Source organism: Helicoverpa armigera, chromosome 3 (assembly GCF_030705265.1).
Source record: "Helicoverpa armigera isolate CAAS_96S chromosome 3, ASM3070526v1, whole genome shotgun sequence".
Lineage (NCBI taxonomy): Eukaryota > Metazoa > Arthropoda > Insecta > Lepidoptera > Noctuidae > Helicoverpa > Helicoverpa armigera.
This window is the reverse complement of record NC_087122.1, coordinates 743,140-756,312: the sequence shown is the minus strand read 5'-3', so window position 1 is coordinate 756,312 and position 13,173 is coordinate 743,140. Positions and strand designations below refer to the sequence as shown.

Sequence of the window (13,173 nt, the reverse complement as noted above, 5' to 3'; positions counted from 1 at the left end):
CCACAAAATATGTAGTGAACTTATTCATTTTATTTCTAGCGGACCCGGATCTAAAAGTTAAGTAAAGCATAAATAGAGATCACAGCAAACTTGCAGAGTTAGCTGTACCAAACCCAGATGTAAATAATATTCCAATTTAATAAATTTACTTTGCGTTACTTAATTAAATAAACTTAATACATTTAGCAACCGCTTACCAGCAGCGGGCACCATTCCTCTCAATTAGTTGCTGTTAGCCACGTGGCGAAAGCAGGGGTACCGGGTATGTTTAATTAATTTCATTATTGCTTCATAATGGACCTGGTACTAAGACTTGGAGAACCCCTGTAATTGTGTGAGATGTCATAATTTTCTGCATATGGGGTTTAAAGGGGGAGTAGAACCCATAGATTGTAGCTCGCGTGGTGGATGTAATTATGAGTTTGAACTTTGACTTCCCTCTTGCTCTTTGGTCGCTAGAATTGTATGGCTTTCCTTGTAGAATTTTCTAGAATTACTCCATTTAGTCCTATATGCTGGATTTTTATGTTTTTTTCTATATTTAAAGAGATTTAGCTCTTTTTATGCCAAAATGATTGATTAAAGAAGAACGGTGACTTTAAAATTAAGGCAACTGATTTAGGGGTTCTGAGATTATTTTTTCCCAATTTTTTATTCTTAGTGGTCCTATAAATTCTCTACAGAACCAAAGACTGCCAGTATCCATTGTTTGTTGTAGAAATAGTTTTTACACGCGGCAGTTTCATGTCGGAAGCCAATTTCATATGGAAAGTGTGTGATCCGGTATCGCAGCACAGTTTCTCACAGTACAATATGCGTGTGCTTTCTACCTCGTATTGTCTAGATCATTGGCTATGGCCATTTGCATAGATTAATATCAGATAATGGTGGTAATAAGAGCTAAATACAACATCCTAACTGGATTGTTTGGGAGACTACATGCAAAGACGTTATTGGATTGTGATTGGGTCTAACTTAATCAGTACCATTTACTTTCAGTATTCCCTGAGTAAGAGCCGACATATAATTATTACCAGTCATTGAAGATACAACATAACTTTTTGTCCAGAATGTCAATTTGAGGTAGCTCTCAAGAAGCTAGCAACGCTTCAATCCAATATTGCAACAATCGCAATCGCGATAGCAACCACGCAAGGAAATATACGCAAATAAACAATAAACGTTTAAATTTATATATGCTCTCAGTATCTCAGAGTAGGTAGATGTTAAAATACTCTCACGTCGTGATAGCAAATTAGCTAAATAGTAATAGCTATTTTCGAACTTAACCGACTCATAGTTGTGCCGTGTGCTACCAAACGATATAACATCATCGATTAATCAGAATCGAAACAAAAGATCGATCACAAAGCACTCGAGTCCAAAGTCCATAAGTACGTCTACGTGGTCATAAGTACTAAATAGTTATTGTTTTAAACAATGAGTAATGACCCTGCCCTATGCCTATATCTTTAGTAAGTGATATGAATGACGATATGTGATCTAATAGGACCATCCTTAAAAGGAGTGGGTATTGTTTAAATAATAGTAACTAAGTAGGTCTTATTAATAAGGTCAGTGAACATATTTGGACACTAAAAGAGACTACCGGCAAGATGAGGACTGAATCTTATGGACTGATGGTACATGTAAAGAGTGATAGTCGAGACTAAATCGATATGAAATTCGCTAACAACGATGATAAACTAATTTCTTTCGCAGGCAAACCTAACAAAGAAGAAGCTACTATAGGTTTGATTTCATTGGAATTTCTGTGCTCTAGTTAAATGTTAATGATAGATACGTGAGACAGCAACCTATACCCAGCTTTTTAAAACTTAAATCTAGTACAGCGATTTTTTGCCGTTGTATTTTTCCCCATTCTTTGTGTGAATGTTGAAAATATCTTTTACCTTAACTATTCCAATAATACATCCAAAAAATTCTAGCCGTTAATAACTTGTAGGTAAGGCTATTGAACTCACCCTGTATAGCACCAGCCCAGCATAACCAGAACAGCGCCCATTTAGCTGTCCTAAACCTCTGCAGCCACGAGGGTCGGAACATGCCCCAGCCACACTTGAGGGAGTGCTCCTCATCTTGACCTGAACTCTTCGGGGAGGTCGCTTCTGCTTCTGTTGACGCCTGAGGAGAAGATGCAATGATTATTTAGGAAGAAGTGAAAAATCTGAAGAACGGCAAAGTTTTAAGCAAAAGCAAGGTTTTGAGTTTTGAATCATATCAAATCGTTTATTGGTGAGTCACAAGTTACATATTATATACAAAATATGTTTGATTCATGATGGTCAAATCTATTTAATTAAAACCGAACAACTACTAGTTATTTTATGTAAATTCACATGTTTCACTCTTAATATTAAATCTGCAGCATAATTGTCAAGAGTCATATGTTTCTATTATCTTATCACAATAGGTATACTTAATAAATATGTCTAGGTACCGAAATGAACAACAATTACCCACTTACGAGACGGAAGGGCACCAGATAAATAAATATTAATACAAACATCAAACTAAATATTTAAGAGCCTAATCGACACAAGATTTGAACAATGCGTGGGCATTTGACTCCTTACAAGATTTATGTAATTGAATCTAATAAGACAGATTTATGAGCCCCATAAAAATAATTGTATGAGAATCAAGAAGAAGACTTAATGAATGGATTAGTATTTCCTTTAAAGACAAATAGAAGATAAGCTTACTACTAACTTACAATCAATTTATTTAAATTGATTTATTGAGAAACCCTTAACAGTAGGAAAATTATCAAAAGGTATAAACTACAAATATGGCAAATTAAGTTTTTAAAACCATGGAAGATTAGTATGATTTCAAATAGAATATTCAAAGGTCACAAAAGACGTTTATGAACTTTCTGAGCACAATAAAAAACAAAGCCTTATAATACACTGTATAGAAATGAAAGTGCTAATTACGTCGGTCATAATTTCCAGGGAACCATAGAGTTTGCAGTTAAAATAAACTGGGGCAATGCATCGTGTCTAACCTGAGCCGATTGTCATGAACCTCTGACCTGGTTGCCGTGGTGTCATGCAATTTTATAAAAACTAACATTATATGTTGTTTGCAAGGCTTTTAAGTATGCTTGATATAATTTTCAACATGTAGGCCGTAAATAGACATGGCTACCTTATTTTTGTAATGCCATGAATTTTATAATTGTGTCACTTTTTAACAGAACTTTGGTGAACCCATTTTTGGCAGGTTCTATGCTTGTCTGGACAGTAGTTCACGTCTTCGTTGCTAGTTAGAATATTTCTTTATTGAGGCTGACTAATTTATAATTTCAACTTTTACAAAAATAGTTATCGGAGGAGACTCATTATGAACCTTATCTTCAATAAAGTGGAGACACCTACTTCACATAGGTTTATATCTGCCCACGAAACCAAAGACACAAGTGTTAAAATAAAAACATCTAAAATAACAAAGACAAAACGGGACGCGGTGGGCGTTTCCGACTTATAAAACTGTGTGCTTGAATCACCTCCTCTGGTATGACAAAGTAATTTTAATAAATTAGATAATTTTGCTCAAGTTTTGCAAGTGTTGCAAGGCGATGACTGTAGCTGTGGATAATTTAAGCTGATCGAATAAATTGTATGCTAATCGATTCGTCAGATCAATTAGCTGTTAAAACTACCGAGTACCAGGAACCCTTTTGGGGTCAAAATTTTACCCAAAAAATTAACTGGAGCTTTCGTTTTTTAATCTGGAAACGTGACTGGTAAAACGTGAGAACATTCAAATGATCGCGAAGTATGAAAACGACATAAAACAAAACATAGCATAGAAAACAAAAGAAGAATTACGTACGCGTTAATTCCGCAGATGCAGAACCTTCAAACACTAAAAGACCATCCAGCAAAGGGCATACAATATCAAATCAATTCCAAAGAATCTATTTTAGTGCATACAAAATCTCATCTCCCTATTAAGAGGTCACGTGTTTGCCATGAATGGGTCTAAACGGGCCATACACGCCACACAATGGGCTCGTAGACCAACAATACGGCACAACGGCCTGTATCCTGTGCTTTGTGCTCAAGTGCTTAATACTTCGTCATCAGCGTGCTCTTGGTGATGGGGAATCAGCTCAAATTGAGGAACGTTAATGCGGAAGTTTGGGAGTATAATATGCTTAGTTGCTAAGGGCTTGGTCAGGTCAAGAAGTAGCTTTCGTTCCGGGGCTGCGGGATTGTTCGAAAGAGTTGCCGCGGCTTTGGCACGCGGTTTCAGTTGAACTTGGTGTATTTTAGGAGTCGCTTTATGTCGTGTATGTGGCATGGATCATAACCAGCGAAGAATTCTAATGACTGAGTAGCAGTATTATTTGAGAGTAGAGTATGTAAATACAAGTGTCGGACAAAGGACTGACTGACTGACTTCTATATATAGGTCTCGATTTTCAAAAACAAGAGCTCCTTAGATAGCGTGATTGAAGAAATCCTATACAATGCAAAGAGCCTCAATTATTAAGGTATAAAAATCGCCTGATCACTTGTCAAGTTGACAGCCAAATTACACTATACGGCTTTCAAGGCTGGGTCATTACCATCAGATTTAAGGTGTAAAGTTCGAAGCACCCGGTTACTTTATTTTGGTAAATAGAAGCAATTTTTTGTTTGAGGTGAAGGGTTTTGATTTACAAAAAGATTATAATATAAATACTTCTCCGCGGTTTCACTCACGTCCCGGTGGAAATTCTTCCCGTAGCCGGACAAAATATAGCCTATGTCACTGGGGAATAGTGTAGCTTCCTAACAGTGGAATATTTTTTCAAATAAATTCGGTAGTGTAGAAACCTTCAAGGTGCAAACAAAAAAATATACCTCTTTATTTTATTAGTAGAGAAGGACAAAAAGGAAGAATAGTCTGTTCATTTTGTTGTGTCATTAATTCTTCCTAGTTCCTGGCTGCTGCTTTTATCAAAGGGTGATTAAAATATAAATAAATTGCTTTTCCTCAATTGTGTTTTATGTACTGTAGCATAATTTTATGTGCGTGTCTAATTGTTCACTAAAACTTTTCAATAAAAATGTATAATTACTTATTCATTTGGAGTCACAGTTCATTCACCTCTAATTACAATAAAGAAAGAACATTATCCGTAGTCAATTAGTGAAGTGGGTGGACAAAAATTATATCTATTAATATCTGACCTAAAAATAGGACCCACGTGGATCACGTAGGATGGAACTCGTGAAAAATAATATTCAGTTAGGGATCATTAAATGGCTACAAGTATCTTTCTTAGTGTAGGAGTATAATATTATATTAAGTTTGATGAGGAAAAACATTAAATGATCAAAAATACTTAAGCCTATAAAAATATTTTGTCTACTGATGAACGATAAAAATTGGTAACCAGGCAATAGTCTTTAATGGTTCCTATGTCTGCGTTAATCCGCGACAATTTAGTTTTTCAATGGTTACTATCATCATCTCATCTGCCTAGCCTTTTCCCAACTAAGTTGGGGTCGGCTTCCAGTCTAACCGGATGCAGCTGAGTACCAGGGTTTTACAAGGAGCGACTGCCTATCTGACCTCCTCAACCCAGTTACCTGGGCAACCCGATACCCCTTGGTAAGACTGGTTGTCAGACTTTCTGGCTTCTGACTACCCGTAACGACTACCAAAGATGTTTAAATGGCAGCCGGGACCTACAGTTTATCGTGCCATCCGAAACACGGAAGAACTCATTATGACAAGATGGTCACCCATCCACGGACCGACCGCGCCAAGCGTTGCTTAACCTTATGATCGATCGATCCGCGCGGCTTTGACTTAGCCACGAGCTCTTCAAATGGTTACTTGTGATGGTCTATTTTTCAATGGTTACTATGCCCAGATTAATTCGTTCTAATGTAGTTGTTAGCTTTATTAGCCAAATAGTGTCATCCACATACAAATTGTACAAACAAAAAATAAAAATTAGTTAATTACGCAATTTTAATCTTTTCTAATTTGCGTTAGATCAGCAAATACAATAACGGTATAATCAGATAAAAGTATAAAACCATGAATATCATAAATGTTGAGTAAATAGGAAATGGCATGTTATTTATCTTAGTTAAGTTAAACTCAAGGTTGAGGGCAAAGGTTTGCACGCAACTGTTAACGTGCGTGCGAACTGTTGTGAATTTAGAGTTGGTTACCAATTTCTTTCACTTGAGCGTAGGTACATTGACTTTAAAACATTTCAAAATGGTTTTTCTTTTACACTTTTTATTATCGATAATTATTTTGAACTTTATAACGTAGATAGTGTCCATTGAGTTTTTGAAAACAATATATTTAACGATTTTCAGTAGGTACTAATTTTGTTACATTTTTAAACGATTTTATCAAATATTTCTGAGTCCAGAAATATTTTTTGATTTAAATTATTTAAATAATTTTCAGAGAGTATTTTTTTTACTTCCCTCCTAAAAAAAATATTTTAATAAAAAAACAAAACAAATTACCATTTCAACATCAACCACGAACTTCAAATTCCACTCGAATTTCAAAATTCAAACTTGAAAAACTCAAACCATTCCGCGTTTGAACTTAGATCGCGAACGCGTTCGTAAAAGTTCGGGAGCCGTACGACGCGCGATCACTATGGGCGGGCGGTACGACCCCACGCCGGGTACTGAGGGCTAACGGAGCACACCACTGGTTATAAACAGGGAGTATAGTACATGCTAGGTTTGGAGATACGTGAAGGATTTATTCTGTAGGTGAAGTGATGTTGTCTAGTTTTGGGGGTTGAAGTTGGACTTCTAGGGGCGGGAGTTCCTTGTTTTTCAGGACATCATTTTTTTTGGTGCAGCATCAGATGACTTGTAACCATGTAAGAATGTGTGTTAGACTCTATTAAAATTCAGTAACGTCAAATACATATGTCTAAATTCTCTCCCAAATATTACAGTGGCTAACTTTATTGAGTACAGTCTAGTCTAGAAAGGAGATGGCCAAATTTTCATAGAAAAAAAACCCAGAATCGACAGCAACGAAATGGGTACCAATGGGTTCATTATTATTGACCTTCGATGGTGCCAAAAAATCCAGCCTGAAATCCATGGGGTATAGGAGCTATATCATATTTTCACAAAAATAAGTTATGTTGAATTTATGTTGATTTATAAGATTATTGACATCAAGGCATATAAAAAACAAGGTACACTAACATTATACAAGCCAATGGTAATATCCCCATAGTTACAGAGTTTGCCTGGAGATTAAAAGGTCTTGTATTTAACCACTCCAGATACGATTAAGCACCGACCTTACCTACTTGGAGAGGTTTCGCAGTTACATGCAACCTTCACAACTGGCTATGAAATGTTTTTGGAGAAATTGTCTTTGAAAATCGCGCCATGTGACATTGTCAAATATAACAAATGACTTAGCAATGCAAAACGGTCCAATCACGAGTCTGCATTCAACTTCTAACGAACATCAAATAGTAAAAGTAAACTTTTTTGTGAACTAAAATCTTGATCGAAAAAGCTTTATAAAAAGAGAACCCCATGGTTTTTAGATGATTTGAAATACTTTTTTAAATCCACAAATTATACTGAATCCAACCATACATACGAAGTTTCTGTCGACTCTGGTTTTTTTTTTGGCCATCTCCTTTGAGTATAAATAGCTTTTTTTTGCTAAAGTTATGCCAATCATCGATACATATACCTACTGAAAAACCTAACGTTACCTTCATAAGGTATAACCTAATTCTATTATTAACGGCAAAGCTTTCTCCTTTAATATCGAACGGAAGCATAGACTCTAACGAATTAATTTAGCCTCCTTGAGTTCCGGAGAGCACTCTAGTTTTTAATCTGTACTCCGCCGTATTACTGCGCACGTGCGAACTTGACGTGACTTTAATTTGAATTTGGAACATAATGAAATTCGCGCCATATTTATGGCTTTAGGAGGGAAATTGAGAATGGCTATGGTACTTACTTCTCTACACGTTTAGAGTACTTTGTGAATTTTAATATTTTTTGAGGAAAGTCGAAGTGAAAAGCTTGTAAGAAGAGAACGTGTGAGGTTTTGAGAGACTTTTAGTAGCGCATTTACCTCAGAACATATCGGGTGTGTCGTTCATAATCACATTAAATGAAATGCGTTAATATACTGTGCTAATATATGTCCATTAACACAAAGAAAAAATAAAAATACGTAAAAATAAAAAAAATGAATTTTTCAAACAAAGTAAATAGAATAAAAATGTGCGAAAATTAGAACACCATATAAAAGTCAGTCATTACAAACAACTGTAATTCTCCCTTGAAAACTGACAGCTGTCAACTGATCAAAACATTCGATACTCCTAACTTTATCTCTGCTTTACACATGGTGTTGTAAATTATAAAAACGAAAAATGACTCCTGTGGCTAAACCACTGAATGGATTAGCTTATTTTTTTTACAATTCGCCATAGAATATCATAAAGTATATGCGATAGAATTTAATGTGATTGTGAACGACACACCCGATATATGTAGACGACAAATTAATGACACAAAGAAATGCATAAATAGGTATTATAAAAAAATGTGCACCTCAAAATTGAGCGGGACTACCTACACTACGTTTGTCCAAACATATCATCAAAACTCCTAAACTCCCCGTAAAGGAGGTCCAAAAAGAGGCTATTCTTCTAGTGTTACCTGTGGTGTCGCCCGAGGGTCGTCTTCCCGCCTGCCAGTGCGCAGGTCTATCGTGTGGAAGCCATCGTCGGCGCCCTCGAACGCCTTGTTCACGCACCCCCCCGCCTCCGACGACATCGTAGGCTGAGGACAAAGATATGGGACATAAGTTATCTAATTATGTAATCTGCCTTAATACCTATGCTGTTCCGTTACGTATTTTCCTTTTTCAAGGTTACAATACTAGAAGAGTTTGATGAGGAGACAGCGAGAGTAAGGATGACATTGAGGGTTGTAGTAAACCTAAGACTCTTATACACATAATTCTTTTATTATTTTCAGGTAAGCCTTATGGTACCCCGAGCACATTGCACGGTTCCAATAGTGCTAGCAGGTCTAGCTTTCATGAATGGTAGATAAAATGAAACACCACAATAATCATTTATTATTTTGATAACATAATTGGCTACGTCACCTTACGTTCTATAAGTACACTTTATGTATGCTAAGTCTATCCATCCGCCTACCTCAACATTTATTAAAAAGCTTTATTTCGAAAGCATTCTCTTAAAAAAAACATAAAACTCTAATTTGTAATCACAACATCGCGTGCCCATACGTCAACAATGGTTAAACATCAGCTTACAATGAATGAGGACGTCCATAAAAAGTGTCATTTGAAAACTATATCCACAGCGACAATGCAACAATAGCCGGGCCATGGGAATCGACACATTCCATGATAAGCGTACGTCGAAATGAATATAAGGGCTGAACAATACTGGACATGAAGTACGCATTCACAAATTAAAGATGGGTACTTCCTTATAATAATTTACATTGGATGATTGGAGAATATTCATGACTGTCTTCATCTCATCGTTTTCAAATTATAACCTTAGGTCAGAGACCTCTCACCTATATCGATACTACATAATCAGAAGAAAAATCGATACTGTAAGCATATAGTTGCTTACAGTATCGATTTTTTATCGATACTGCTAAACAAGCACTGAAGATTATCACCATCTAATGAAAATTATAGCTTAAAACACTAATTTATCAAGAATCAAAATGAATCCCAAAATACCTCAAATTGTGTCCGCAACATCCATTTTAGATTCCATCAAGATTATTCTTGAATATGGCCAATTGTAAGATAAATATACAACGACACATTACTCTAGCGAACAGTTAAATTATAACTCTAATTTAATTAAAGTTAAATCCAATTTATAACGGTATTAAAACATAGTCATGATGATTCTCGATTATAAACCTAGAAACACAAATGAGCTCTCGCCTCAATGATCAAACATTTGCTATGATAATAGCGACGACACACTTTCTGATATCTGCGGAACGGTATACCGGATCATATGTACTAATGATCATTTAAATTGATATTTTCGACATTTATTTATTTATTTATTTATTTAAGAAAGGAACACCAACAGCTCATGTGTACAAATTAACAAAATAAGAGGTTTTAAGTAGTAAAGGGCTTACACAGTCGCCAATTACAGGTGAACCAACATTCACGAACATATGTGGTAACTTAAACTAGATAAATCTACTTAAACAAACAAACTATAAATACAACAGAATCAAACTTAAAATATACAAAAATAAAACAGAATCAATCTTAAATATGAGAAAAAAAACTAATAAACATGGCAAAAAAAAATATGAGATCAACATTTTTTACTTAATCTTAAAAACTAGCAAAATTACAGACAAAGTGGTTAAATGGTACATATGTATAACACAGTGCAGATACAATTAATCTTTTGGGGTTTTATGATTTATAATCTGGGCTTTAAAGATTGTCATAGAGTTCTGGTATACGTCAACATCCGGGTTTGATTTTGCATAGCTATTCATCACTTTACTGAGCCTATTGAGAGGTGAATTTTCTCCTAAATTTGTGTTGGAAGTTTTAGTGTGGAATAAATTGGTAATGGGATATCTGGGTATTCTATAGGGGACTTTTAATCCTATTCGTTCAATTAACTTTATGCAATCTAATTTCATCATCCTCCGAGCCTTTTCCCAATCATGTTGGGGTCGGCTTCCAGTCTAACCGGATTCAGCTGAGTACCAGTGCTTTACAAGAAGCGACTGCCTATCTGACCTCCTCAACCCAGTTACCCGGGCAACCCGATACCCTTTGGTTAGACTGGTGTCAGACTTACTGGCTTCTGACTACCCGTAACGACTGCCAAGGATGTTCAATGACAGCCGGGACCTACAGTTTAACGTGCCATCCGAAACACAGCCAATGGTGTCTAAGATATACTTAGAAAGTACATACAAACTTAGAAAAGTTGCATTGGTACTTGCCTGACCTGGGATCGAACCCGCGCCCTCATACTTGAGAGGTTGGTCCTTTACCCACTAGGCCACCACGACTTTATGCAATCTAATTTATTGTTGATTAATTTGTAGAAAAACATAAGATCCTGTACTAGTCGACGGTCGCGCAGTGTGATCATTTTGTAGTGACGTATTCGTTGTTCGTATGGACACCGTGGAGATACATCACCGAAGGTATACGCCAGGTGTTTTGTGAAGGCCCTTTGAATACTCTCTAGTCTTTGCGAGTGTACTGCGTAGTGCGGATTCCACACTACGCTGGCAAATTCAAGTTGGCTGCGGACTAAGGCGTTATACAACACAATTTTCGTTCTTACTAGCTTGAATCCTTTAGTGCTTCTTTTAAGACATGTAACAAAAATAGTAAATGAATGAACACCACTTTCAGAAATACCATGTCATCGTTTTTTAGGGTTCCGTAGCCAAAATGGCAAAAACGGAACCCTTATAGTTTCGTCATGTCCGTCTGTCCGTCTGTCCGTCTGTCACAGCCGATTTACTCGGAAACTATAAGTACTACAGTGATGAAATTTGATGGGAATATGTGTTGTATGAACCGCTACAAAAATATGACACTAAATAGTAAAAAAAAGAATTGGGGGTGGGGCCCCCCATACATGTAACTGAGGGATGAAATTTTTTTTTTCGATGTACATACCCGTGTGGGGTATCAATGGAAAGGTCTTTTAAAATGATATAAAGTTTTCTAAAAAACATTTTTCTTAAAGTGAACGGTTTTTGAGATATCAGCTCTCAAAGTCGTAAAAAGTATGTCCCCCCCCCCTCTATTTTTATAACTACGGGGTATAAAATTCTAAAAAAAATAGAGGTGATGCATGCTAATTAACTCTTTCAACGATTTTTGGTTTGATCAAAGTATCTCTTATAGTTTTTGAGATAGGTTGATTTAACTGTAATTTACGGAACCCTTCGTGCACGAGTCCGACTCGCACTTGGCCGGTTTTTTTTAATAATACTGAGCGGTTTAAAGCTAAAAATAAATACCGAGGTCGTTATACCAAGACCTCTCTCGGAGAAGAAGTTGGCATTTTTTCTAGAGGTAGAAAAAAGTAGCCAATAAAGACACGACCGGGGCAAAGGTAATTTCAATTTGTAGAAAATATTTTTCCTCTAAAGTCCATTAATATATCAATCATACTTGATTACCTGATCTTCTCAAATCCTCCCTAAAAACCAACCAACGCAATGGCAACCCTACCACATGGGAGTGGGTGCGCACGCGCCGCACACCTTTCTACGCGTGACGTCACAACGTGCCGTGTCACTGCGCAAGCACAGCGCACCTGTTGCTCTGTTACCTGCGTTATGTAAGGCAAACAATTGACAGCTCACTTTAGAACCGATCTATAGGGTCTGTGGTAGCGAATTTGCTCGTGTAAAAAATTGGTTATAATAGGCAATTTTTGGTAAGGTTTGTGTTTGGTTGTTTATACTATAATAAATAATGTTTGTTTGGTTGTAATGGATAAACTCAAAAACTACTGGACCGATTTTAAATATTCTTTCACCATCAGAAAGCTATATTATCTGCGAGTAACATAGGCTATATTTTATCCCGGTGCGGGCAGTAGCTCCCACGGGACGCGAGTGAAACCGCGGGAAAACGGCTAGTTTATGATATGGTAGGAAATTTCTAAATGGTAAATACTTTAAGATAAAGAGATCTTTGAAATACTGAACTGGACTGTACCCAGTAGCCACCCTACCCCACATGGGAGTGGGTGCGCACGCGCCGCGCACTTTTCTACGCGAACAACGCACCTGTTGCTCTGTTACCTGTGTTATGTAAGGCAAACAATTGACGACTCACTTTAGAGTCGACCTATAGGGGCTGTTATAGCGGATCTTTACAAATTGCTGGTGTAAAACATTGGGTGTAATAGGCAACGTTTTGGTTGTTTATGATACGGAAGGAAAGTTCGAAATAGTACTTTAAGGTTTCATAGGGAAGAGCTTTGAAAATGCACTGGACCAAGTCACCTGTCACTACTTTCTTATTTGCAGTCGTCTGTTGTTTTTGCTCAGAATATTTTATCTCGGCAGTTTCTTTTATTAATCCCATTGATTACAAAATTAACCATATTCC

General features: G+C 36.5%; 1 protein-coding gene across 2 annotated transcripts in view; it reads right to left on the bottom strand.

Moving 5' to 3' along the window:
* Nucleotides 1–13,173, bottom strand: part of LOC110380717 (solute carrier organic anion transporter family member 4A1) — a 48,121-nt gene that overhangs the window by 29,840 nt on the left and 5,108 nt on the right. Inside the window, exons 2-3 of one of the 2 annotated variants that reach the window (XM_064043467.1) lie at nt 8,712–8,834; nt 1,986–2,145 (exon numbers count right to left, since the gene is read on the bottom strand). In XM_064043467.1, the coding sequence (XP_063899537.1) occupies nt 1,986–2,145; nt 8,712–8,828 (277 nt within the window). In that variant the 5' untranslated portion in view covers nt 8,829–8,834. Of the gene's footprint in view, nt 1–1,985; nt 2,146–6,512; nt 6,682–8,711; nt 8,835–13,173 lie in introns of those variants that run through there. The other variant, XM_064043468.1, reaches the window with a different exon arrangement.